We start from the raw sequence: 25,874 nt of genomic DNA, 5'->3' as shown, positions 1-25,874 counted from the left end.
CGTAGTTAAGTCATTAAATTAGTAGCGGTGTTTATATGATCCATACATACCATTTGAATGTAGAAGTTGAATAGTCACATGCCGTAAGCTGTGTAGAGCGGCTGTACTACAGCAAATGAGACTTGCCGCAGAAAAAAGTGTACGTTAAGAAGGCGGCTTTACACGCTATGACGACCTCACAAGTATACGCCAGGGGAAACATCGGCAAAGCCTAGTCATGACTATGAGTTGGCCTGGAATGCATCTGGTTTCATATCCAAGTGCAGCGAGAGAATTGTCCCAGTTATACGTATGGTTCTAAAGACTTTAGAGACCACGTGCATTGCGGTATTGAGCACCTTTTTAGTCAAGTAACTCCTTTCTCATATGATTCCCACGCTGTTCCTGATGCCGTCTCTCTGGAATGTTGCCTACAATATAGTTACAAATGAACTTGGGTTGTCAAGAAGGCTGCAAGGAAAAAGTAAAACGCAGATATCTAATATCAGTGACTTTGAGGAAGCGAGAGTTCGGACATGGCTAGTCGTGGTAACCGCTGATCAGCCGTTTGTTTCATGATGGCCAGCCCCCCGGAGAGCAATCGGACGATAGCTGGTCGGAACCTGACTAGTCGGGTAGCAATGGTCCACTGGAATAAGGCAGATAGTGTGCAAGCTGGGCATGTGCTGCTGCTGCTGCAGAAGCGTATAAGAATGCTGATTGACTTGGATCAATGAGTGCGTGATCTTGACAAAACTAGTCGTTGCCTCACAACTGAATTCCAGTTGCTAGTCAGACGATAGAAGATCAACAAGCCTTGTTGAATGTGACATTTTATTTCTACAGCTCTACTAATAGATATGAAAATTAGAGGTATTAAATATGTTGTAACTCTCAAAGCCGATTAGTTCAAACTCGACAGCTTAGGAAGGTCTCGGCAACTATGTTTGGTTAGTTAGCCATGGTTCATGATGAAACGTCCGTGGAGCATACCGAGATGAGGCCAGCTAGAAAGGCACTATGTTCGTTTCCGTTGTGTTCATTTTTGCCTGTGCAAGTGAAATCCTGTTTCGATCCATGTCGTAGACGGCGTACACTGCCTGGAGGAATGGTGCTCCAAGACTTGTGAATGGGACCTCCCTCGAGCCAATAATCTGCGGCATACTGCACTGGCCAGTAGCACCACCCTTCTCAGGAACCATGAGGATACTGAATGGCACGCTCATCTTGACAGTGTCCTGGTTGAAACCAAGGACGAGGCTCATACTGTCGCCCCAGCTACAGGGTACCGGGTTGAGCATAGTCACATCGCCGTCTTTCCGGGTACCAACGCGCAGCTCTCTTGCCATCCTCGTGACCAGCTCGGGGGACAGATCTAAGGCCGGATTGCCCGTATCCAAGAGAGCTGGAATAGGCTGGGGGACGAAGTTGGTCGCTTGTGCAGAGGCACCGGTGCCTTCTCGTCCGCTTACTGACATCGAGCTGAAGCTTACCAGAAACTGCCCAAACTTGCCATTTTCATCCCTGACCAGAGGCATTTCCTGGAGTTTGCCTTCAAACTTGGCCGTATCAATGCCGCCAAAAGTGATCGATCCCTCCGAACCCCCTAATTTGAAAGCGTTAGCCCTGTAGCTATCATTGTCGTTTCTGGACGGTTTTAGCAAGGATTAGGTATTTCTTACTAAAGTCGTTGAGGTATATGCCGAAGGCGTTTCTGTTGATGACCCCCATTTCCTTCATGTGAGCCGGGACGTTCACGTACAGCTTAGCTGTTCCTTCGTTTCCCATGGGTCCAATCCCGAAGACAGAAAAAGACGGTGTATTCGGCGGGATGTACCCGGTCTCCATCAAACCGATCTGGGCGGCCGATACCTGGGAGCCCCCAAGGGTTAACGTTTCTTTGACCATCGGCCCTTTGTAGGATTCCCCGGTACCGAAACTGGTGTCGAGAGCCTGGCCAGCCACTTTCTCAACCCCCTCAGACTGTCTCGGATCGAAAGATCCAAGTACGAGACCGGTTCTGCTCCTGGTACACTGCTGTTCTGGGCTTTTGCAGACGGTACTGCCGGTCTCCGCAGCGATCAGGTCGCTGCTGCCGGTGTCAAGGACCATCCGGACGACCTGAGGGGGGTTTCCGATGCCCACGTCGACCAGGGGGACAATTCCGGTATCGTCACTGTTATAGTGCAAAATGGGCAACTGGACTACCCCAGTTGCCCCTTTGGCTGTCTTTGCCTGTCCATTACCTGCGGGTGCAGAGAGACAAAGAGAGGAAAGCAGTGCGCCGACAAGCAGCGCCAACAAGCGTTGGAAACGCAACATTGGAGGGAGTTAAGAGCAGTGAGTTGAACATTCAGGTTTCACCGAGGACAAAAGTTGGCTGTTGGGAACATGGCCGTTATAAACTGGAAAAAAAAATACAAGTCCATTCACAAACACGTCCACATGCCACTGAAACAAGGCATTCCTAGCTACGTCGAAGCTTAAATACACACCGAGACATGACACCCTCGGCACATAACTCCGCGCAAAGGTTCGTTTGAAACAAAGTTGATTTTGAGTTTGCCTGCAACGGTTGGACAACAGGAAGTTGCGTGTCGAAACCGTTCGTTCCTTCTCGCCCCCTAGTGACAGCCAACCAAGGACATACGAATCACTGAGGACATAAGACGGTCCCTTCCAACGCACGTCATGATCATCGAGCAACCTGGAAACAGTTTGAATAAATTACAGATGGTCTCCAATCGTCAGATCTTTGTGCTCTAGTTCTGTCCTGGTTCAGCGGTTCCTTTCCCGACTTGGCATAAGGCTAAAGGTTGTGTCTGTTATTGGAACGAGTCAAACTGCCGCTTCATGACGAGATAGCTGCAGTTGTAAACAGGGGCTGAAACACGAATTCTCAACTATGGAATCGATCAAAGACTGACGGTTATCGAGATGACCTTGGCTACCTTGATCCTGGGTCCTGGCCTGAAGGTTGTCTTCATCGCATCCGACATGAGCCGATGATCGGCACTGGGTCCATAACGATGGTATGCGGCTGGCGTTTGCGGTGAACAAAGTTTGCCGTTTCACGCGCTTGTCCCGCGCGCTTGTTACATCTTGTTGCCACGCTACGCTTTAGAAGAACTTACGACGAGTCAAGGTCTGGGCATGGAGTGGTGCCTACGCGTGTTAGTTACGTTGCAGAACTCTAAAGCATGCTGCTGCGTTTACAACAAGTCATGGCAGCAATTGCTAAGAAGAATCTCACCGAAAGACAAAGGGAAGATTGATCGACAGCTAAGATATGGGAAGAGTATATGGAAGACGGCCAATAGATCACTGTTATATGGTATCTCTCATGAACTTGAGCAATTATGTTCATATGCAACCTTGAGCTGTAAGCTATAGACAAAAGCGAACTACCATAACCAACGTTTTTTCAACACACAACTGCATGTGGCATCGACACCAAAATGACTGAAAAAATAACTATTTATACCGCCCTAGGTGCCGGATCAGCCGTATGTGTAGTTTGGTGTGAGATGTCGTGGCAATTTGCGTCACGCTGCCACGTAATCCTTTATCTTGGCGTCTCGACACCTCGAAATATAAACAGTAAGGCTAATTCCATGGCATTTAGTTTCATTACATTATAGTGGCGACGGAAAACCCTCTCTGCGGCGGTTCAAAGACTCCCTCGCCTGACACCTTGGTAAGTGGAAATGGCCTTCGTGATCGGGTTTTAACGGATAGCAGACCTATCCTCCCGAACCATAACTAGCTTCATGAAGACAATCCCGTCATTCAAAGGACCTCATGCAAAACCCCTCGCCTTTGAATACATCTCGGCCGCATCCGTGCAGAAAAACCAGTGTCCAGCTACCGTAGTTTCAGTGGAGGGCAACTGATGCCGCATACTCTGGGCCATTCAACGAAGAATGAGGCAAGACAAACCCCGCTTGGGATTATAGAAACAATGGGCTTACTCCGCATAGTTAATACACAATGGCATGCCAGCTAAGGCACGGATCAATGTGTCTGCCTATAGACGAGTAACGGTTCTCTGTCCGCTATAGACCGTGTTTTCCGACAGCATGAGCAATTCACGAGAAACCGGATCCCCAGGTGAGAATCTGTACATAGACCACAGCATGCTGACCATGTGAAGAACAGATTGGCGCATCGATTGACGGCCTGGTCGTCCGCAGCGGCCACACCGTCTCCATCACGGACTCCTGGGCATCCACTCGGACACATTCATATTTGACAAGGACGGCGAGGGCAAGAACCTGATCTCGCATCCAACGGGACCTTCACCCGGGTGCGGGACGGTATCAAAACAAGAAAACGTGCATCAGGCTGACGATCCAGGTTCCAGACAGGTGCATGGACACGGGCGACAACGAAGGCCGCCGGCTGGCGGTAACGGACCTCGTCGATTAAGGCTCGGTGATTTCACCAATGAGATATTAGAGGCATCCGTTGATCGTTGCGGGTTGCAAAAGCGTCGCTCCCCTTGTACATGCGATTATACCCATTGGAAGTTCGCGAGGATAAACAAACTGCCCATGCAAACCGGTTCTCGTCGCTTTCTTTGCGATCCCACAACTTGATTAGATTTAAATACGGTATCACGGAGCTCATGCTTCGTGCTCGTCTGTTGAGAGGGAAAGGTTTAAGGTGTCTTCATCTAACGAAACCTCGGGCAAATGCAGAAGATACCATGTCCCAGCGCAGGTTAACCAAGCGGGTTGTGTCTGTGCATTATAGTTCTGGGGAGGGGAAGCTTATATTAGCAAACCTCTGTCGACGAACGAAGAACGTACTCCGTCCCATCTCCTCACTACCGGGCACTTTTCGCCAGAGTTCAATGTCACCGGTAGGGATATAAAACGCAGCCCCCCGCCGTGCATACAACGTTGCCCACCCTGACACTGATAAGTTGGTGGGAGATACTAATACCACCTGAGTCAGAGGTGCCTATCCAAGCATCACGTCAAGTCTGATCCACGATTGACGTTATGAAGTGATGGGGGTGCACCAATAGACGTATTCAGAGCCAAACGCTGCTGCTCCGCAAATATACAAAGTTTCGGTTCGGATTGAGACTGTCATTTACCATGTTCGGCGCCACGCTTGAAAAAGGACCGGCATCAACCGTCCCCCCGATCAACATCCCTAAAAGGGAGTGGCTATGATATATATTTACAAGAAGGAAGAAACGGCTGGAGTCTCACAACTCCTCGACACGGATACCAGAATGACGAGCTCTGTTTCAGCTGGCGCTCACGGGGACCGTCAAGTTGTCGATGGCCTTGTTAACGGCGTTGTCCCAGCCGTCGGCGGCGGTGCCGCTGACGAGGTAGGACTTGCCGGCGGCGTCGCCCTTGAAGATCCAGTTGAGCCACTGGACCGTGGCCTTGGCGTAGGCCCCGCCGTTGGCCTCGCCGTACGTGCCACCGTGGCCGACGCGGTTGATGTTGCCCTTCCAGGCGGGGGTCCCGGACGGGAGGTTGCTGTAGTCGCGCTCGCCCTGGAGGAAGCAGTCAGTTCCGAGCGGCTCGGTCGTCATCACGGGGGACGGGTATCCCTGCACTTACGTTGGGGTAGGCGATGTCGTTGGGCCCGCCGAGGGCGATGATGATGGGCTTCCGGATCTGCTTCGCCTGGTCGTAGTTGCCGAGCATTCCAGAGTTGAAGATGCCGATGGACGACACGCGGTTGTCGTTGATGAAGTTGTACGCCTCGGTGCCGCCGCAGCTGTAGCCCGCCGTCATGATCTGCTTGGTGTTGACCTTGTTGGCGAAAGCCCCCTTTCCGCCAGCAGCGGCCCAGTCGACGGCCTCCTTCATCTGCGCAGCAGTGGTGCTGCCCGACTTACCGGGCGTGCCTTGGGAAATGACGAGATAGCCGTAGGACGCGATCTGCTTGAGGTAGTTCTGGGCAGACGTGCCATCGGCGGAGCATGCGCCGTTTCCCCAGATGAAAACGGGCATCAGGCCAGGATTGCCTGATCCAGGGCTGTAGATGGTGTGGCTGGGGAGGGAAGAATCGACAATGTAGGCCTAGAGTCCACAGTCAGTTGAAAGGCCTCTGCCACGCATGATGACGGCGCTCGCGTACTCCTGGTGCAAAGGGGCCATTGCCGTTCTGGGCAATGACCGACGATGCGAAGGTCAACAGACCAAGGTGGAAAGATGGCTTCATTGTGATAGCAAGTCGACGACAGTACGGCGGCGTTGAGAACGATGGATGTGTCTCGGCGATTCAGGAATGAAGGGCATGCGATTCATTATAAGTTGCAGTTATTACCTTCCAAACGTCAACCATACATGATAACCACCGGCGTTGTTGCTGGCGCAGCACTCGATCGAGAAGACCGGGTCCTTGCCGCACAATCTATCCGGAGAAGCGCTACGAAATGAGACGAGGGCGGCCAATCTTGTAGAGGCCCGCGCGAAGCCAAGGAAACGTGCAATTAGCCATTTCTGAAAAGAAACCCTTCCACGGTCGTCCGACTGCCGCACCCCCGCACACCACGCACCGATGTGGTGGTCATCGGGCAATCAACCCGCAGTTGGCCGAATCAAGCAGAAACGTTGCCAAGATGGGGGGGTCTGCCAGATCGGCGACGCCTTGAGTCAGGGGAGCAGTGAAGCAGCTTGAGGAATGCCGCCGTTGAAAGCGCGTTTTGTCGTATACGAGTCTCTCGGGTGTTTGGAAGCCTGCCAAGAGACGTGAGTTCCACTCCAAGATGTAATCTGATCAGTCCGGCCCTTCAAAGCAACGCCGGGCCCGATACGAAGCAAGACAGGAACAACCTTCATTTCCTCTGCCAAAGTGCGAGCAGCCACACCACCTTCTATTCTATATGCATTGCAACACTTCCAAGGTGATCCTGTGATATTAGTCGATTTCTTGAAAGTCCACCAGTAGAGACCATTTCTCACCACCTCGGGCCGTCTGGGCGGGTGGATGGACGGACGGAGAGCCCCCGACAGTCAACTGCCGATGATGCAACAGATCTCCTGATCGTGTCCAGAAGAGGCAAATCTAGATGTTGGCCCATCCACCAGATCTGTTTACCAAGATCGCTCAGTCGGGCGTGGGGTACCTACATGGGCGGGTGGCGATCCCTGCCTTTCGTCGCAACCCGTTTGCTTTCCGGATGAACTCATCCAGTTCTAGACATCCGCAGTCGTTCGTTGCCAGATGCCTCGCCCGGCTATGTTACATTGATGGACTATTTCGTTACCGTATCGAGTGGAGATTAATCACCTCTGCCAAGCTGCACATGAGCTGTGAAGCAACACATGCATTTCATCCCATTTCCCGCCCTGCTGGTTGGCGTTTCCAAGTTGGCGCTCTCACACGCACATGCGAGCTTGCGGCCCTGGAGATGGAAACTAAAGTCACGCAACATGATCAGATGATCATGTATGGCAAGGGCGATTGGCTGCATGGCCTCGCGGTCCTGCACAGGTAGAACAGGCGGGGGCTCAACGCTACCCCCCGGCCATCTCTCAACCAAAAGAAACGTCCGTACTCCTCGCATGCCAAGGGCTGTTACGGATACATCAGCACCATCTCTACGCAACAGACCCATTTATAGCTCCATCGAGACCATATTTGACAGATATTAGCATGGCAAGGTGCTCGGGACCAAAGCATGCCGCGAGCAAGTCGGCTACCTGTATAGATTCCAGAAGAGCGTCTTGTAAGGTGGTATCTTGTTCATTTCGCCAAACCTTCTCTGCCCACCAATCTCATGCCTACCGCTCCGGCTATCTACCTAAAAGAGACAAAAAGAGGACGGCCTCAAGGCAGGCCAAAGCACCTCAGTCATCGTACAACTCCTCCTCCTCCTCCTCCTCATCGTACTCCTCCCCCCGGTGGCTGTCGTGGCTGTCGTCGCGCTCGCGATAGTGGTAGTGGTCCTCAGACCCAGAGGACGAGCGCCGTTCGGAATCGCGTTCGTGGTCGGAATCGGAGTCTATGCGATTGTTAGTTGGAACCCCACACGCCAGCAGAGCCGAAACTGGGGGGGCTATCCATACCTAGGGCGTTGGCGAGGAGGGCGCCTCCAAGGGCGCCAACCGCGAGGCCGCCTGCCACGCCGAGCAGCATGTTCCCATTGCCGCTCTTCTTCTTCTTCTTTTTCTTCGTGTCCTCCTCGCCGCCGTATCCCTGCTGGTAAGACTGGCCGTAGTGCTGCTGCGGATGAGGCTGGCCGTACTGTTGGCCATGGGATTGACCGTAGGATTGGGACTGCTCGTAGCCGTGTTGTTGCTGGCCCTGTCCATAGTGCTGGCTGGCGTAGTACCCCGCACCAGCACCGGCAGCTGCGCCGGGGTACGCCCCATATCCCGGCTGAGGGGAATGTCCTCCGTACCCGGGTTGAGGTGAGTATCCCGGCTGCGGAGAGTGTGCACCATACCTTGGCCCCTCTCCGTGGCCGCCGTATCCCGGCGACATTGGCGGAGGCGACACCACGGGCGAAGGGGCGGCGGGCGGCTCCCACTGCGAAACGCCAGTGGCCTGTTCGACGTAGAACCACCGCCCGCTGTGCTCGTCAAAGCGCTTCGACCAACCAGCTGGAAGCCGCGGTGACGGCGGTCGTCCATGCCCGGGTGACGGGGGCCGGCCGTAGTAGGACTGCTGCTGCTGCTGCTGCTGCTGCTGAGGATACGGACTCGACGGCGACCCGCCGGCGTCTCCGTACCGCCCGGGATGAGGCGTGGGATACTGGGGCTGCGAGCCGTAGGCGCCAACGGCCGCTCCTGCGGCGACGCCGGCGGCCATGGAGGACATAGCGGTGCCCTCGGAGACCGGGTCGGAGTAGGCGGAGCGGGCGGGGTCACTGGAGCCGAAAGCGGCGGGGTGATGGCGCTTGTAGTCGTCGGCTCCGTTCTGAGGACCGCCCGGGTAGCCCGAGGGCGGGCGGCCGTCGTAGCCGTCGTGAGAGCCATGGTTAGTGTAGCCGTAGTCTTTGTGGCCTGCGGTCGGGCGGTCAGGTCAGGTTTCGCGACGTGGGAAGACGATAGCATCTTATCCCTCACTCACCTGGGTTGATGATGTCGGGCTCGTCGGGGATGCTGAAATTGCCGAGCTGCGACGCCAGCTTGGCCACGTCAAAGTTGCCGAAAAACGACATGAGGGCTATAGTGCTGGCTGCTGATGCCTTTTCTCTCTTTTCGGTAGTGACAGTCAGTGAGTGTTTGGGGTGGGAGAGAAGATAAAAAACCGTCGTCGTCGTCGCCGTCGTTGGTGTTGATGTTTTTTTTTTTTTTTTTTTTTTTTTAGTTTCTTGGAGCCGCGGGGTCAAATGACGAACGAAAAGGGAAAATCGGGGAAGGTACCTATCTAGTATCTAGGCAGGTACCTACACACTAAGTTCAGGCAAGGAAGTTACGACGCGTATAGAGCGAGCGGGATGAGATTCGTAATGGTGGCTTTCTTGGGCTGCAGACGCCACTGCATGTCAGATTGGCCCTGTGCCGTTTGGTGTTTTTGTTTTGTATTTTTATTATTTTTTATTATTAAATCTTGTATTACTTAGTATTCTATGGATGGAGCCGAGGCCGCCAGAAGCGCGTTACGCATCCGCGTGTTCTCGGCATGTACTACAAACCAACGTGGCACGGGACGGACGGCAATCACGGGTCTCTCTTGCTCGGCGCGACTTGGCTAATTCGTCTTCCTCTATGCAGTATAGGACAATACGTCTTGCATGGATATGAATCTCCATCGGTTTGTCTTGCTCGCAGCAACATCATTCCTCTCTCCATCAATCTATACATCCCCCTCCTGGATTAAACTCCTTTCGGATGACCTACTAATTATTGATTCCCCCCAAAGACTAAGCATCCAACCCCCTGCGCTCCCAATTCCACCGTCCCAGCTCGGCCTGCGGGACGACCCGTCTGTACATCTCGTAGGGCTGAGGGCTGTGCGCCGATTCCGCACAGTCAATGCATGAATGATAGCTCGAGGGCCGGCCCCCAAGACGAGACGTATCGACCTGCTATCAAAGTATTACGGTAAAGAGACTAGCCTCTAGTCGACCGGCCAACAAAACACAATTGGAACTTCTCAGGGCTGCAGAACCTGGGCATATAGTGACAGCATCGAAGGGTGTGGTGGGGTGATCAATGTCCTCAAGCGATTCAACAAGCGGATACAAATCTCTTCGCCGTCATTCATATAAATCCCTATCCGTCTCTGTGTCCAAGGGGAAGGGCAATCATGGGTATAGAGCTGTGAAGCCGAGCAAGAATAAGGAAGAGAGAAGAAAAAAGACACCGCCGCCATGAGAATGAAAAGAAAGATCCAAAGTCCAACGGCCAAACACCCAAATCCCAAAACGCCGATAGCTATGCGTCTACTTTTTTTCTTCTTCTTCCGTGGCTGCCTTGCGATGCAAATCGAACGATGCAATGTTTTCCTCCGCTGTCCTGCCTTGTCATGTCCACTCCTCCCTCCCCTCAATCACCCATTACAGCTCTCCGTCGTAGGCCATTATTTTTTGGCGATTCGGGCACTGCGCTTGGCAGGCGTGCCATTGGCGCTTAGTCCCAGTTCCTTCTTGGCTGCCGCAGACACCTTCTTCGGCTTGGTGACCTTTGCGCCCTCCGTCTTCGGGCCGGGAATGGCCGGCTGGCGCTCCTTTGCTGACTTGGCCGTTCCGGCCTTGGCCGCTGAAGACTTGGCCGTTGAAGACTTGTTCGCGGCGGCCTTGGTCGTCGAGCCCTTGGGTTTGCTTCTAGTATTGCCCACCTCCTTCTCTTCCGCGGGGCTCAGCGGCTCCACGTATGGCTCAACAGACTGGCTCCTAGTCAACTGTTCAGCCCACTGAACGCTTTTGCCGTCCTTGCGAGCTTCTGCAACAACTGGTGTCTCGATTGCTGGCGCCGCCTTCTTCAAAGACTCCAGGACCTGCTCGGCTGGCAGTGCACCTCCCTTATTCGTGCGAGTGTTCTGCCGAGTCAAGGCAGACAAATCCTTTTCCCCATTCCTCACTTTGGCATATCCCTTGTGCCTGACGGGGATCTTTGTCGTGGGAGCTGGCTCGCCGCGCTCTGCGGCCCGCTGGGCACGGGTTCTGACGCCAGTCGCGGGGCCAGCCTCCTCCTCTGCAGGCTTAGTGTCCTCGTGCTCCTTTGGCTTTTCCTTTTCATCCTTGTCGGACTTCTCTGCCCTATCTCTACGCTGACGCTTCGGCGGCTGGGGCATCTTCTCCGGCGATGGCCCCCTCTCACCAACATCATCGACCTTTCTTTTAACCTTCCTAGGGCTCGGGCTGTTAACGTCGAGGGCTCCAAGAGGTCGTCGTGCAGTTGAGACAGCGGGAGACGCCCGCCGAGCAGAACGAGGTCGCTCCGCCGAAGATGTGACCGAGAACGCCAGGGCTTCGGCACGGAGGCTCTGAGCGCGCTCGGGCGTGGGAGCAACGGTGGCAATGATCGGGGCAGAAGGAATGGGGGTCGGAGAGAGGGGGGGAGTGGCAGCGGTCTCGACTGGCTCAGGTGCTAGCTTGGCAGCTTTGGCAGCCTTACGGGCGGCGTGCCGGTTCATGAACTCTCTAAGCATGATCAAATCGGAGTCGTCATCATCCAAAGCCGCTGCAGTCACCTGGTCAGGTACCTGCTGCAATTCTTCGTCTCCCTCCTCGGCCCGCTCCTCCTGCTCTTCTTCTTGGCCGGCGACGGCGACAGGCGACGGCGAGGAAGTGGCAGGTGCATCTTCAGGTGCAACAATGGCAGCGTACTTCTCCGAGACTTTGAACCGCACCATCAGACGATCGCCTTCCCTGCTCACAAGGACATTGCTATCCATCGTCTCCTTGGCCTCGTCAAATACGTGGGCGAGGGAGGCAGGCGCCTGAATAGGTGAGTCGACACGCTCCTGGAATGAGCCAAAGATGTCGGGATTTTCCCTAGCATCGACGACAACGGACGAAGGAGAAGACGATGCCACAGGAGAAGCCAATGCCAACGCTGATGACGACGACGCCCCGCGAGTAGACCCCGGTGAAGACTCGACAAACGCCGCTGATGCTGAATCAACCTCGGAGGGATTCTGCACCGCGGGGAGCTCAACCGACACGTCGGGAGCACCCACCAGCGGTCCGGATGCTGGATCTTGGGGATCCTGCACCACAGCAAGCTGGTCCGAGTCGGCAGCGGGGAGGGTATGCGGAAGTGACACCCGGCGAAGGAGGGATGTGAGAGACGGACGGCGCGTTGCAGGGAGCGACTTGCGTTTCTTGAATGGAGACGCCTGGCTGCGGTCCTTGAAGTACACAATGGGACTCGCAACAGGCTCGGACGCCTCCTCCTCGAGTCTCTTCTCACCATCGTCGCCGTCTGTCTCGGTAAGGCCAGGCGAGGAGAGGAAGGACGGCACTTCAAAGGTGAAGCCAGGTCCGATGGGGGAGGACAGAGGTGACGAAGGTCCATCTGCCTGCTCTTGAGCGGTAAGGGTTGCGAGTTTGGACCGTAGGAAAACGAGGCCTCGGTCCAGCCGGGTCTTCCTGCTTGCTTCCGAATGATGCGTGGCGCTCGAGGGAAAGTGCGGGAGCTTTGCGGTAGGACTCTGTGGCTCATCCTCCTCTTCGATAACAGAGAAGTCCGACTCGCCGAAGATGGCAATGGGTTGCCGGACGTTGCGGTGCTTTTCTGGTTCGCGGCCGTGGGCCTTGTTAGAATCGCGGATCGCCGTCTCGAGGACCCATTCGAAGCTCAGGTCGGGCATGGGGAAGGCAAGGAGGGGCTTCATGATGGCGTGCGTCAACAGGCCGTTGTTGTAAGCCCGTTTGGGTTCGCCATCGTAGTTTCTCTTGCCCCTTGTCGGAGCAATCACCTCGCCATACTTCTCCATGTCTGCCTTGTATTGTTGACGCTGCTCACGGATACTCGGGCCCGCTGGGAGGGAGAACAGGTCGTTCCGGAGGACGCGGCGGGCCTCGATCATGTTAATCACGGGCCTCTCTTCCACCTCCTCGTCCAGCCAGTACGGTTCCGAGTAGTCCTCCTCGGTCCACTCTGTGACCCTCTGCCTCTTGCGAGGGCAGATGGCATACGCCAGGTCGCCCTTGACGGCAATGTGCCGGAATTGAACGGCGGCATCGAGCTCCTCCACAGAGAGCGACTCCTTGACGCGCTTGGCTATGGCCTTTTCCAGAATCAGGCCCCTTGCCTTTCGTCGTTGCTTCACGCGCGTGGCACGTGCCGGTCGACGGGGGAAGTCGGGAACGTGAGCAAGCGTGGTGGCGAAGTTGAAGTCGGCAAACATCTGGGGATCGAAAGGTGCGCTGGTCGAGTTAGCTGGGGCTGAGCACATGTTAGAGGACGGGGTTAACTGACCAGAGGTTCTTGGCCATTTCTGAAAGCGCGACGGATGCGAGGTAATATGCTTGAGGCTTTCTCGGCGACGCGGCGGTAATGTCAGACAGCATAGTAATGTCATGCATCGTCGTGTCGGCCTTTGACGGGGTCTCGAATGCACCGCCTTGTTCGGGATCCAGCTCTCGAATCTTGGAGAGCGACAGAAAGGCAGCGCAGGCCTCTGATTGTGGCTGGTTAGAGTCGAACTGGTCGTGAGTAAGCTGGGGTGTTGTCGGCGAGGTTATTGACATGACAGAAAAGTCAGAGAATGCCGGCTTGGAGGGGCTAGACTTTGGTGAAAGACCACGGGCCAGTTTTGGCGTGGACGCGCAAAAGTGCTTGGGTGTGGAGGCGGTGAAGGATGTAAAGCTGTCGTCGGCGAAGGAGACCTTTTTGGGCGAGGGAGTTCTGGCGGTCGAGATGGCCTTGGTCGGCCTCGGGGTCTCTGCCGTGCTGGACTTCTTAGAGGGGGAGGCAAGCGCGAAGGAGGTCAGCTTGGGAGCCTGCCTCTTGGTAGTCGACTTTGACTTGGGCGAGACGTCGGCCTTGGTTGGCGTGGTGAAGTCAAAGGAGAGGGATGGCAGGTTCGGCGCCACACTGCCGTTAAGTTGAGGCGCGGCTTGGAGCGTGGAGAAGGCCATGTTGGGGCTGGCGCGGTCGACGAAGCGCGAGGTTGGGGGAGTGATGGCGTCACCCGAAGGCGGGTTGAATGTCAATTTCGGGATATCCATTGTGCGTACTGACGCAACATCGGTTGGGTGACGGGAGGGTAGCGTAGGAGCTATGGTCTCAGATGCGATGCGATGCGATCCGGGCCCGGAGATGCTCTCGGACGCGATTGCGCGAAAGTACCGTCGCGAAAGGTGCGATTGGGAGAGAGGGGAAAAAGTAAACAAAGCGCGCGGCCGAACGCAGACAAGAATGGGTGCGAGCTAACCGGCAAGCAGCTGGAAACTGCGGTTCTGCAACTGTCGCGAATTGCCCAGATGTAATTACCCAATTCAATATAACCAATTCAATATAACCAATGTCTGCAGATAGTTCGGGTTGACGTGAAACCGTGACCAAGATTTGGTATCTCGGGCGTGACGCGGAGATTGGTGCGCGTTCGGGAACTCGGGGGGGTGGTTTCAAGGTACTTGCTTGGACGGACAGCTACATAAATTGAGATTAAAAAGGCAGGGAGAAAGAGAGGAAAGGCAGAGATGGACGGGGTAGCGTAGTGTACACAAAAACACAAAATTTGGTGTGGTGGGCTGCCGTGTTGGTTTCCGCGCGGGTGTGACGGGCAACGAGAAGGCCATCCATCCTTTTGTTTACATTCCAAGGACAAATAAGCCAATCGGCAGCTCCCAAGTCCCCTGCATGGCGCGGTGGCTGCTTACCTAAGCCACGCTAGTCCCCCGCCTGTCCCAGGCTGGCTGCGCTGCATATCATGAACAGCGTACAGCGTAGATCCCAGACGCGCGCACTCTACTCTTTCCTCCCTCGGGACCGTGTCTTGCGTGTCTTTCTTTACCCCACCCACGCGAAAGCCACTGCGCACTTCTGACCAATCAAACGTCTCCAACGCCCTGCAAGGCTGACAAGACGTGATTGGTCTAAAAAGAAAAGAAAAAGAAAACTGTTGCTCGGAACCGCATCAAAGCTTTCGCGATGCCATGGATGCTTAGAAGCTCGGGATATGGAGCTTGATTTTTTTGGATCCGTAGGCCGCGACGACGACGACGACGACGACGACGATTGGGTCCCACGACAGCAATACCCGACGACCACGACGATCCGAACGACCCTTGAGTAATCAAACAGTATCAGACAAGTTCGCCACACCGCCGAGCCAAAGAACCCAGAACCGCCCATCATGCCTTCAAAACCGATGCGCCTGCCGCCCGTCAAGGTCCTCCGTGTCCGCGAGCCCAACAGGCAAGTCGAAAACCCGTGCACGCAGGCCATGACTGCCGTTCTCGGTATGTCCCTTTCCCCTCCCCCTTGCTGTCTCAGTGTCTCCATCTGGCCGTCTCTGCTTTCCCATCTCGCGACGCAAGCTTGCGTCATGAAAACGCCGCCAATCCCCTCCCTCCCAAAAGAAGCATCCTCCACTGACGTCTCCCTCCAGCATGCTGGGCCTCCGCCGGCTATAACTCCGCCGGCTGCGCGGCTCTCGAGAACGCCCTGCGCCACTGCATGGACCAGCCTCAGAAGCACCAGAAGGCCTCGTCCACCATCAACTACCACCTCGGTCGCATGTACCACAAGGTGGTGCCTCACTCCAAGGGCAAGTAGGCGGTCAACGGACCCGATACCGAGATGGGGAAGGGGAGAGGAAGAAGCTGATGCCCGATACCCAAACGCGTCGATTGCGAGGTGCCCGTCGGGACGTTCAAGATGGCTGCGGAGACGTGAGACGCCTGCGAAGGGCAGCCCAGAGAAGCACAGCGACGGAGCAAGCATCGACCGCACACGGCCCGTTTCGATGACTGAGCCTTGCAGCTGTCGAGGGATGTACAATCATACTATTATACACGGGACGCGGCGTTTAAGAGCACAGGTGTTGTAGAACCAATGTACCATATACGGCAGCCGGAGGGTTCGCCACGTCACAGCCAACATGAGGAGACTTTTGACCACATCTGATGGCACCCTGCTGACCGACCCCCTTCTGGCCTTCTTCTCGCCTTCTGTCATCGGAACAGGTGTCTGTGCCTTGGTGTAACGAGGGCCGTAGCTCGGTCACTATATATATATATATATGTATGTCTATATATACATATATACGGACGATATGGGCAATAAACGTTGATTATCATGCGTTGGACATGGAAACGGGGTCAATGAACTTAACAGGCTTCCTAGAGTATAGTGACCGTCTTGAGCCACCCCTAAGCAAACAAAAAAAGAAAAAATAGAAAAAGAATAGCCATTCATGTTTTCAACTTCTAGAAACCATGAGCTATCAGCATGCCACTGCACCCCCCGTCCATGACGGCACGTCTCTCTCCGTGTCCCACCAATTGCACGGAAAAGTACAAATTGTCCAAGCATGGTCTTCTTCTTCTTCCTCTTCCGCCTCGCATGTAGTAGTAGCTAGCATATGTCTGTCTCTTCGTGGCACACGCGTAGGAGATGACGAAGAGGATTTCACAGCACGGGCACATGAAGCTGATCCCTTACGCAATGCTGGAACTCGGACATCAGTCGGTCTATTGCGACTGGTATCCCGCCCCACCAATGTCACTGTTTCGCATCATATCAAATGGGCATCTCAGTCCACGCTACACATCTCGGCATTGTTCACGGAACGGCAAAGCCTGTCAATTCTTCGAGTATCCTTTAACTAGCGCCAGTCAAGAACCGAATTCCAAACCTTCGCGAGCGACGTGGCAGACATCTCCATCGCTCCCCCCTCCCCGTCCAGCCGACAGTGGCATCATCCTCACCACCACCACCGTCAGAGCCAATTCATTCACCAATCGCGTCTCCCGCTCTTCGTCGAAGAAAAAAAAGAACAAAGGAAAGGAAAAACACCCAGATATCAAATCCATGCGTCATCATCAAAGTCGTAACGATCGAAAGAGGGTCAGTCATTCCCAAAGCAAAGTAAACAACCAACAAAGAAGTGAAGATATGTGGAATCGCCTCCTGGGTCCGTCGTCTTCGCCAATTTCGTCCCCTTCAGGCCTGATGGTTACGGGCCAGGAAAAGGGGCATGCAAAGTATGCCCAGAGTCGCCAATGCCGAGATTGGTCGCAAATATTTCCAAGAACAATGTTCCAGGTGAAAGGGCGCCTCCGCGACTAAACGCCACTCTAGGCGCGTCGCGGGGCTGTAGATGTGGTTGGTGGTCATGGTGATGTTGCCGTCTAAATCCTCGCAAGTCCGAATGCTTCCTAACCGCAGGTGGCCGCCACTGCAGTGCTTGCGGAATGAGACGGGCGGCCAGCCCCGCCTGATGCGATGCTGAGAGGTATAAAAAAATATTTTGAAAAGAAGAGAGAAAAAAAAGAGAAAAAAAAGTAAGGTGAAACAAGTCTGCTCCGGACGCCTTTGTATGCAAAGAAATGCCTCCCTCCTCCCCCGGTGGGTATATGGATACGATGCGCCTGGGAAAGCCCCTCAAAAAGGTTTCCCAAAAGACCTATTTGGACATAGAAATGAGGCGGTCAAGCCGTTTCCCCGACGCAGAAGAGTTCGATCTCGCCAACTCCTCCCGGTGCGGTGTTGCGGGCGCCCTCGCGCCACTCGATGAAGGCAATCTGGATGTCGTCGTCGCTGGCAATGGTTACAAAGTCACCATCCTCGTCCTGGTAGCGCAGCTTGAGCATGCCCTTGCTGATGCTGCTGCTGGTAAACCTCCCGAGCTTGGCATCGATCCGGTCAATCAGCGATTGGTACGTGATGTTGAACGCAACAACCAGAGTTACGTAGTTGCCGCTGTCGACAAAATTGACCTTGACCTTGAGCTGCGTGGGAATCGGTAGTTCCGGGCTGGCAAGCGGGTTGGACGAGGAGCCGCTGATACCACTGCCCGGGGGCGGGGACAGCATCGCGTTCATGGATGCGGCCGCGTCGATGCTGAGCTGTCGGTCATGACCAGAATTCGGCGTTCCCTGGCGAGGGTAAATCGGCTGAGCGGGGAACTGAGACATGGTCCCGCCGTAGCTTCCGGACTGATGGTGACCATACTGGCGCTCGCGCTGGGTACCGGGGCTCTGCGTGTTCGTTCGGATGGGAACGTCATTCATCCTGGGTGAGCCAGTTTGCGACCGAGGTATGTTCTGGTCGTGGGCGGGGTGCAGGTGTGACGGGATGCCAGGCACCGCGGGGACAGGAGTGCCTCCCTGAGTGCGACGGATGCCTCCGGGCCCGTTGATATCAGGCGTGCTGTATGACCTGCTGCGTTGTTGCTGTGCGGCACTCTGGCTGTTAGATGCCATGGCTGGCAGTGAGGGCCCACGAGGGTTCCTCTGCTGGGACCCGTCTCGGGAGGGGGCGCGAGGCATCGCCGGGGCCGTGTATCTCTGGTTTGGGTCGTCCCACCCGGAACCGGGCTGCGGGGTGAGGGACTTTGGAAATTGGTATCCCGGGTTGGGGAACATGGTACTCGCCGTGCTCGTTCGCGACGAGACGGGCGACTCAGCCACTGGTGAGAAGTATGAATCGCCACCGCGACCGCCGGGCGAAGTCGCGCCCGAGGGGAGAACCTGGGTTGTGAGGCTCAAGGGGGCGGGAGGCTGAGGAAGCGGAAAGCGGGGCGGTGGCACCCTCACCATGCCGGCAAGACTCTCGTTCGTGGCGGCGCGTTGCCGCAGGCTCGTGCTTGACGCATTGCGAGGAAGCATACTGCCTCCCGTCGACTGAGTCGGCGGGGGGAATTGGGCGGGAGCCGAGGCCGCCGGCCACAGCTCGTCCTCGTCATCCTCGTCTTGCTGGTTGAGATACGGGTTCTCGAGCTTGGCGGCGTTGTCGCGGGTCCAGGCAAAATCAGGGGCCGCCTGATCAGGGCTTGCAGAAGCCTTGGTGGGCGCGTTCTCCTTACGTTGCGCCTCTAGGGCAACGGCCCATTTCTTCATCTGCTCCTCGTTGGTGTACTTGATCATAAAGTTCTCCACGCCGGGGTCACCCTTCCACCAGATTTGAACGCTGTACGATCCTATCCCTTGGTTAGTGCCAGAGGTAAACGTAGCTGGTTTCCTGTGCTTACCAGGCTTTGCGAGTGAAACAACGTCGGTGACATTGGTCATGAAGATGCGACCCTTCAGCTGAAGCCTGGCATTCTTGTTTCGCATCTTGGGCCCGGTCGATCTGGTCTTGTCCTTCTTGTCCTTGCTCTTGTTTGCCGATATTTCCTTGCAGCAGAGCAGGATACACTCGAACAGATAGATCTCGTACTGTTCTAACATTAGCACAACGGCGCCAGGAAATGCCCGGCGACAGGTGTCCCAGAGTACTCACGTCTTTTTCCTGTTCACTCTTGCCCGTGACAACGGTATAAACGCCATGCATCAATAGACGGCCGAACTGCTCCACGCGGTGATTCTTCCAGTCGTCGACCCGGTTTCGCAAGTCATCGAGAGCCTCGTCCAGGAGATCGCGGTTGACCTCCTCGTTTGCCTTGGAGAGCACGCGTTCCGCAGCTTCGATGCCGGCTGCCAGGTCAGCCTTGATCGCGTCGTCCTCGCTCTTCTTCATGAGGTCCTTCAGCAGTAGCGGGTACTTGACAAGTCGTTGCATGGGCTTGAGCAGGAAACCGTCCAGAGTGTTGAAGTCGGCGGCCACAGGATGTCCGCTGGCCTTGATCTGGTCGAAGACTTGGTTCGCGACCTGGGCCGCCTTGCGCTGATTGGCGATGAAGGGCCTGTAGATATCGAACGATTCTTCGTATGTGACAAAGGGGGCTCCCCATTGCTGCACCAGCTTGGGCATGGAGTTGGTCGTCTCCACGCGGATAAGGAACCGGCGCTGGAAGTCCAGAATGGCGTTGATGTTGAGGAAAATCTGGTGGATCGTGTCGCCGGTGATGATTCCCTTCGTCTCCAAGCTACTCTTGAGGTCGTAGAGGTTCTCCAGATCCTGCACATATTTGCGCTCCGTATCGACCAATTCCTTCACAATGTGATCTCGGTAGCTCAGCTTGGAGCCCGGTTCGAGGGGCAGGTCATCGTCGGGGTAGGGCTGCAACTGTTGCAGAAGCCCTCGTTGTTCGGCGATGTCGAGTACGTAGTTTACGACTTGGGTTGTCTGCGGAAAAGGTTAGGCAACCCGGTTTGAGGGATGAGGGAGGGCAGAGGCGAGGGAGGGAGGGCTGGTGTCGGCATGGAGAGCGAGACGGCAGGTACGGAAGGGCGGCAGTTTCACATACCTTGACAAATCCGGTCGTGTCATTGCCCAGCACATCGCTGATGACGAAGCATTCGGCCGAGGGGATGCCCAAATCCTTGAGACAGGCCTGGATGAACTTGAAGAGGGCGATTTTTGCCTTTTTGCTGTCATTTGCGTTTGCGTTTGCCTCTTCGATCTCAAGGGGTTTTTCGGGCTGCAGGGCGTTGTATATGTCGAGGAGGGGGTAACCGGTGCGGAAGAGGCTCCACAATGACTCGACAGGGTCATTAGGGTCCAGTTGCTGCAAATAGGGGTCGAAGTTGGGCACTTGGGATAGGCGCTGCTTCAACGACATGCAGATCTGGTATAGAGAGCGCGAGGCATCGGCCTTTTGGTTGATAATGTTGGCGGTGGCAACGACAGGGCCGCCATTTTGCGGGGGCGCGACGGTGGACGCGCTGTTGAAGGAGGCTAGCGAGGCGGAGGAGGTGAAGGCTGTCGAGCCGGAAAGCTGGCTGGCGCGGGGCGCATTACTCATGGTATTGGTGAGGCTACCGATTCCGTCGGGTTGCTGGAATACAGGAGCCGTGTTCGTTCTCAGGAGGGGAGCATGAGCCATGACGTCCTAACCCATCCGGCGAAAGGAAGAGGAAAGGGGAGGAGGGGAGGACTCGACGGTGGAACGACGGTCGGGAGGATGATCGACTTTGGAACGAGGGTATCGTGACGTGCGGGGAATGGGGGCAAAGCGGTGGGAGATCGATGAAGCGCTTTCCTGTACTGGATCAGATCACAGACAGGGTCACGTCATCCAGCGCTGGGGTTGTCGAAAGTCGGTCTGGTCGAGTGGGCTATCTCGGGGATGCAAAAGAGTCGGTGGTTGGGAGGAAGAGAAGCGACAATGTAGCGGTCACGGTCGGCGCCAAGGAAGGCTCTCGGGGTGAATCGACGTCGTCGCGAAAAGGGGTGTCTTTTTTCCTTGAGCTTCTGCGAGACAGAATCAAAGAACAGGAAGGGACGAGTCGAGGCGGTTGGCGTTGGGCTGCGATTAGGTTTTTTTTTCTTTCTCTCACGATGCCGAACGGCCCTTGTCGATCGTTTAGCTCAGCAGTGGGCGGCAGCAGCAGATGGAGGAGAAGGAAGATGAATGGGAGAAGCCGTACGTGCCCGTGAGTGTGTGGGTGTGTGTGTGCGTGTAGGTGTGTGTGTGGGAGAGTGTGGGTGAGTGTGTGACAGAAGTGCCGGCGCCGAGTGTCGGTGGAGGAGGGAGGTTGGGCTGGTTCGGGCGGGTCTCCTTTCAAGTGAACGAGTCGAGGTTGCGGAGCGGGTGCGGAGCGTTGCGGGCTATCGGGGCGAAACGAGTTGCTTTGGGTTGTTGACCCCTGCGCGCAGTTGGTTTTCGGTACCCTTGTGGAGGCGATGAAAGGCGAGAGAGGTGTGTGTGCATGTGTATTTCGACTGACTGGGCAGAATATGGACGGACGGCGTTCAGGTGGCTCTGTGTGAAGGCCGAGTCGGAGGGTATTTCAAGTTTGGGTTGGCGGTGATATCGCCGGAGTTGGGGGCGTTGATGTTGCAGGGCGCAGACGGATGCAGCAGGCGTGCATGAGGGCTGCTTTCGGGGGAGGGAACTGGGCTGGGTAACCGACTCAATGTACACTGAGAGTTCAAGGCGCGAGCGCAAGTGTTACCTATACTGAGTAGGTAGGTTGTGTAGATAGGTAGGATGTACCGTGGTAAGGTACCTTTGGTAGGTAGTGTAGGTAGGTAGGCTGGTTCACTGTCCGTGTGTATGCATGTAGGTAGGTAGGTATTAACAGGCAAGGGAAGAGAGAACAGGAAGCAAAGTAAACAGGTAGAGGGCGAGAGAGGGAGGGGGGAGAGGGTAAGGCGAAGCAAACCAAAAAAGACGGGTAGGTAATAGTCAGTAGGGCGGGCGGGCATCTGAAAGGTCCGGTCCTTGTCGTCCAAGGAAGGAAGGGCAGGACAAGACAGGAAAGGACGGGGTTCCCGATTCCAGTGGTAGGCAGGTTCCGGGTTCCCAGTCTCCAGTTCCCCTCTTTTTCTATCAGTTATTACGCTCTTTACGCTCACTATTGCTCCATTCCATGCTCCTTATTCTTTAATTTTTATTTTTATTCTTTCTCTTTTCTAGGGTGCTGGTAGTGATAGTAGTGACGGTGGTGGTGGTGGAGGAGCAGGAGGCGGTGGTGGTGGTGATGATGGTGGTGGTGGTGGTGGTACTTGGTGGTGGGACAGAGAAAGGGGATGGATGGCAGGGGACAGGGAAGCGACAAGGGGGCACTGCTAAGGTATCAACGGCAGGAGATGGATAGTACGTACGGTCTGGTGTGGTGGTGTGGTATGTGCGTGGTGTGGTGCGGTGCGGTGTACGGATACGTATTCGTACATTGTGCATAGTACCTACCTAGGTAGGTAAGAAGTGACTGTAGGTACTGTAGTAAAATGGTGTCTGTGTGGAATATCTGTTCAAGTATTGGCAAGTGGGAGGGGATAGCGTGCATTGATTGGGTCAAGCATCTCAGGTTTGGTTTCTCTCATGGGGGTGCGAGAACGGGAGGAAAGAGGGGGAGGGGAAGAGGAAGGCACGAAGGACTCTCTCTCTTTCCTTCTCTGCCAGCGGCAGTGGAGGGGGAAAGAGGGACAGAAACTGGGAGAGAAGGAGAAACCTACAGTACCTGCCTAAGAACATGAAAGAGATGCGCTGAAAAACAGAGGCACAAAGACTACCGTAGGTACCGACAGGCTGCAGATGGGTAGTGTACTCTGCTCTATCCGTACTCTAAGGAGTAGTGTATCCGTACCTACTCGCATTGATTCTGATGGAGGGTTTGAGCGTTTCAAATTAGCGGGTAAAACACTAGGCCGAATTGGGCATCGCCTCTCCGTCGCAGTGGACAGATCATCGCGTCTCCCATTGATTGAACAAGATGCCCTCGTGGTACGCTGCTTACTTGCACGCGCGCGGTAGTCTAATTGCGGTTCCCCTTCTTTGATCTTGACCACCCACTCATTCACTCGATCCCACTTCGACCAAGGCCGACTCCGACGACGTACTCTGTGGTGTGGTGCACCAGGTTGTGGCCGACATGGCATATCCGAATCTCCCCTCCCTCTCTCCCTCTCTCCCTCTCTCCCTCTCTCCCATTGTGCACTCGCTACGGATACACAGCCAATACATGGTACAAGGCACATGCACTCGCTACCACCTACCTACCCACCTAGGCAGTATCTCGCGGCTGCGGCATCTGGGAAACACCTTGGTCCGTGGCTTTACAGAACGACATGGGGGTCAGGGAAGGGAGTAGACATAAGTACCTCAGTCCAGGAAAAGACGATGAGCAAGTTGGGCAAGTGACGAGTGTCATGGATTAAGGTGGTATGGCATTGTTCCAGAAGGTCGATGGAACAAAGGTAAGGCCAAGGTAGCGTCTACACTACTTGTACTAGTAAATATGTACAGGCCCCGGAGCTCAAAGGTCTGAGGAGGAGGGGTACGTTTGGGACTTGGGACTGGGGCTGTGGAACTGGGACCTTGAGACTTGTCTGGCCAGATGGTTGCTTTCGAGTCGACGTCAAAGGAAAGGCAGAATCGGAAATGGAGATGGACTAGAAGCACTTTAACAGCGTTCTTTACCGAGTCTCTGCTTGCCTTCTTCATGCTGCCTCTCCCCGTCTTCCGTTCGCTCGCTCTCTCTGTTACACCACACGCCTATCCTATCTTATCTTGGGTGCCGACTGTCACTTTCATGCCCTGAATGCCGAGCATGGGAGGAGGTATGCATGGCCAGGACCTAATCGATAGTACATTGTACATATCGCCCCGCTGCCGTGTTTTGTCAGCTAGCTAGCTCATCGACCCAAACGTGGTTTGAGTTTGAGACAGCAACACCGGATACCTGGAGCAGTCTCCGCCCATACCACGTACGATGTAGTAAACTACCTATCCGTACCTACCGACATTACATGTAAGCATTTGTAGTCCACCGAGTAGCATCCCATCCTGTCTCATATGTGAACATTACAGTACACAGACGATACCTTACATCATAGTAGCACCGCGTCCTTTGGCCATGTATGTATATGTACAGGTAAGAGAGAGCCGGCCCCCTCCTGTGTCTTCTTCTCCGCAAGGTACGGATACTCGTCGCATGACATGCCCTACCCTGCCTTTCTTGCTGCTGCTCCTTTGTCCTTCTTCCCTCGCTGGAGGAAACCAGCGGATCCATGGTTGTGACGGACAACGAACCGACTGCCCAGCCCACCACCACTTTCCATCCGTCCGTCTCCGCTCTCAGTGTGGCATGTCATCGGCTTACCTACCTACATACCTACTTTACTTGCTCGACTTCTGCTACTTTAAACTACTGTCAACATACGTATACCTACCCCTACAGATATCTGTACTATACGTAAGGTAGGTATGCGAGTTGGCCAAGATGCTACTTGCTTGCTTGCTTGGTGCCTGCGCCGCCCTTGGTACGTACCGTACACCCTGCGATAAGTCCGGTAAGTCCAGACAGCAGCCTAGGTACCTAGGTATCTAGGCCGGTACCTACCTACGGTACTGTGTAAGATGTCACTCTCTCTCCACGTGTAATTCCTAGTACTCCCAAAGTACGTACTATGTATCACCCACCTACCTCTCCAAAGTGGCGAACTGACCAGAAAGAACGCCTCTTCGTCCAAAGAAGCTTCCCTCTTGCATCATCTCTTGGCCAGTCCAACGTTGGTCCAAGGCCCTTCTAGACCTCAACTAAGCTCGGCTTGCTGCACATTACATGCCTTCCAACGAACAGGGCATCCTCCCTCCTCGCCGTCCGTTCCTCTTGACAAACCCCGATCGGCCAGCCAACGGCTCAATGCGAACCTGCGTCTGTCACGAGCTTGGTCTCTTCCCCTCTTCGACATCGTCGAAACTGGCGATGCGCCCCTACGCCCCTCTTCCAAGCACAGCCATCTGTCTGGCCATATCTGCAGCCTTCGGGCCTACCCCCACGTCGTTACGCCGACTCAAAGCCCTACCCCGCCATCCCCTACAGTCTACGCAAACACGGACGAGTTATATGAGCTAGGTATTCAGTGCTCGGGATGACACAGGCTCTTTGATCCCCATGGCCAAGCCATTGGGGGGAGGAGAAGGAGATGGTCCCCGTTAGCACTCTTCTTGAGCCGCCTCCCACCCAATCGACCTGACTAACTAACCATGGGCGGGTGGGTCCGGCATCTCAGACAATCGCATGAGCATCTCCCACCCGCTTCTTGTTTCGCCCTCTAAAAGCACAGAACTGTCCTGTTCTGGCCAAGGCTACGACCAGCGCTCTGCAGCCTGGCCCTGCCCTGCCATGCTGGTGGTCCACTCCAACTTTGTCGTCTTTCACTTTCCAGGGTACCAGGGTCGTTTGCTCGAGCTGTTGGCTATCCTGATAGTCGATGTGCTCGGACAGCCTGCCAACGATTCTGCAGTATTAGTAGGCTGAGTTGGATCTCGACTCTGACTGCCACGTTGGCCCACGGGGCCCAAAGAAACAACGGGGAGCCTCATACCGCGAATGTTTTGGGCACCTCCGCCAAGTGTGTTCTCATAGAACGTACCGTGTCTTAGAGGAGGAGGGTAAATGACTGTATCCGCAGTCCGCTCTGGACGAAGGAGGGAGGGGGCCTGTGTGCCTATGCCCACGACCG

The 25,874-nt window shown here is 55.1% G+C and overlaps 7 protein-coding genes across 7 annotated transcripts; 1 reads left to right on the top strand and 6 right to left on the bottom strand.

Moving 5' to 3' along the window:
• Nucleotides 1-986: 986 nt before the first annotated feature.
• Nucleotides 987-2,301, bottom strand: GLRG_08207 (eukaryotic aspartyl protease; the record flags this gene model as incomplete). The annotated part of the gene is made up of 2 exons (XM_008098892.1): nucleotides 987-1,585; nucleotides 1,662-2,301. 2 exons carry the CDS (start codon nucleotides 2,299-2,301, stop codon nucleotides 987-989), a joined length of 1,239 nt encoding a protein of 412 aa, XP_008097083.1.
• A 2,938-nt stretch (nucleotides 2,302-5,239) lies between these two features.
• On the bottom strand, nucleotides 5,240-6,171 carry GLRG_08206 (beta xylanase; the record flags this gene model as incomplete). The annotated part of the gene is made up of 3 exons (XM_008098891.1): nucleotides 5,240-5,497; nucleotides 5,565-6,029; nucleotides 6,088-6,171. The coding sequence occupies 3 exons, from the start codon at nucleotides 6,169-6,171 to the stop codon at nucleotides 5,240-5,242; spliced, it is 807 nt and encodes a 268-aa protein (XP_008097082.1).
• A 1,631-nt stretch (nucleotides 6,172-7,802) lies between these two features.
• On the bottom strand, nucleotides 7,803-9,118 carry GLRG_08205 (WW domain-containing protein; the record flags this gene model as incomplete). The annotated part of the gene is made up of 3 exons (XM_008098890.1): nucleotides 7,803-7,957; nucleotides 8,022-8,960; nucleotides 9,028-9,118. 3 exons carry the CDS (start codon nucleotides 9,116-9,118, stop codon nucleotides 7,803-7,805), a joined length of 1,185 nt encoding a protein of 394 aa, XP_008097081.1.
• Nucleotides 9,119-10,482: 1,364 nt separating this feature from the next.
• On the bottom strand, nucleotides 10,483-13,305 carry GLRG_08204 (uncharacterized protein; the record flags this gene model as incomplete). The annotated part of the gene is made up of 1 exon (XM_008098889.1): nucleotides 10,483-13,305. One exon carries the CDS (start codon nucleotides 13,303-13,305, stop codon nucleotides 10,483-10,485), a length of 2,823 nt encoding a protein of 940 aa, XP_008097080.1.
• A 1-nt stretch (nucleotide 13,306) lies between these two features.
• Nucleotides 13,307-14,080, bottom strand: GLRG_08203 (uncharacterized protein; the record flags this gene model as incomplete). The annotated part of the gene is made up of 1 exon (XM_008098888.1): nucleotides 13,307-14,080. One exon carries the CDS (start codon nucleotides 14,078-14,080, stop codon nucleotides 13,307-13,309), a length of 774 nt encoding a protein of 257 aa, XP_008097079.1.
• Nucleotides 14,081-15,210: 1,130 nt separating this feature from the next.
• Nucleotides 15,211-15,632, top strand: GLRG_08202 (CHCH domain-containing protein; the record flags this gene model as incomplete). Its single annotated transcript, XM_008098887.1, has 2 exons — nucleotides 15,211-15,316; nucleotides 15,466-15,632. The coding sequence occupies 2 exons, from the start codon at nucleotides 15,211-15,213 to the stop codon at nucleotides 15,630-15,632; spliced, it is 273 nt and encodes a 90-aa protein (XP_008097078.1).
• A 1,877-nt stretch (nucleotides 15,633-17,509) lies between these two features.
• GLRG_08201 (CDC24 Calponin) lies at nucleotides 17,510-20,787 on the bottom strand (the record flags this gene model as incomplete). The annotated part of the gene is made up of 4 exons (XM_008098886.1): nucleotides 17,510-18,999; nucleotides 19,051-19,237; nucleotides 19,302-20,087; nucleotides 20,209-20,787. The coding sequence occupies 4 exons, from the start codon at nucleotides 20,785-20,787 to the stop codon at nucleotides 17,510-17,512; spliced, it is 3,042 nt and encodes a 1,013-aa protein (XP_008097077.1).
• Nucleotides 20,788-25,874: the final 5,087 nt, after the last annotated feature.

This window comes from Colletotrichum graminicola (assembly GCF_000149035.1).
Source record: "Colletotrichum graminicola M1.001 genomic scaffold supercont1.37, whole genome shotgun sequence".
NCBI classification, from domain to species: domain Eukaryota; kingdom Fungi; phylum Ascomycota; class Sordariomycetes; order Glomerellales; family Glomerellaceae; genus Colletotrichum; species Colletotrichum graminicola.
This window is presented reverse-complemented; position numbering and strand designations above follow the sequence as displayed.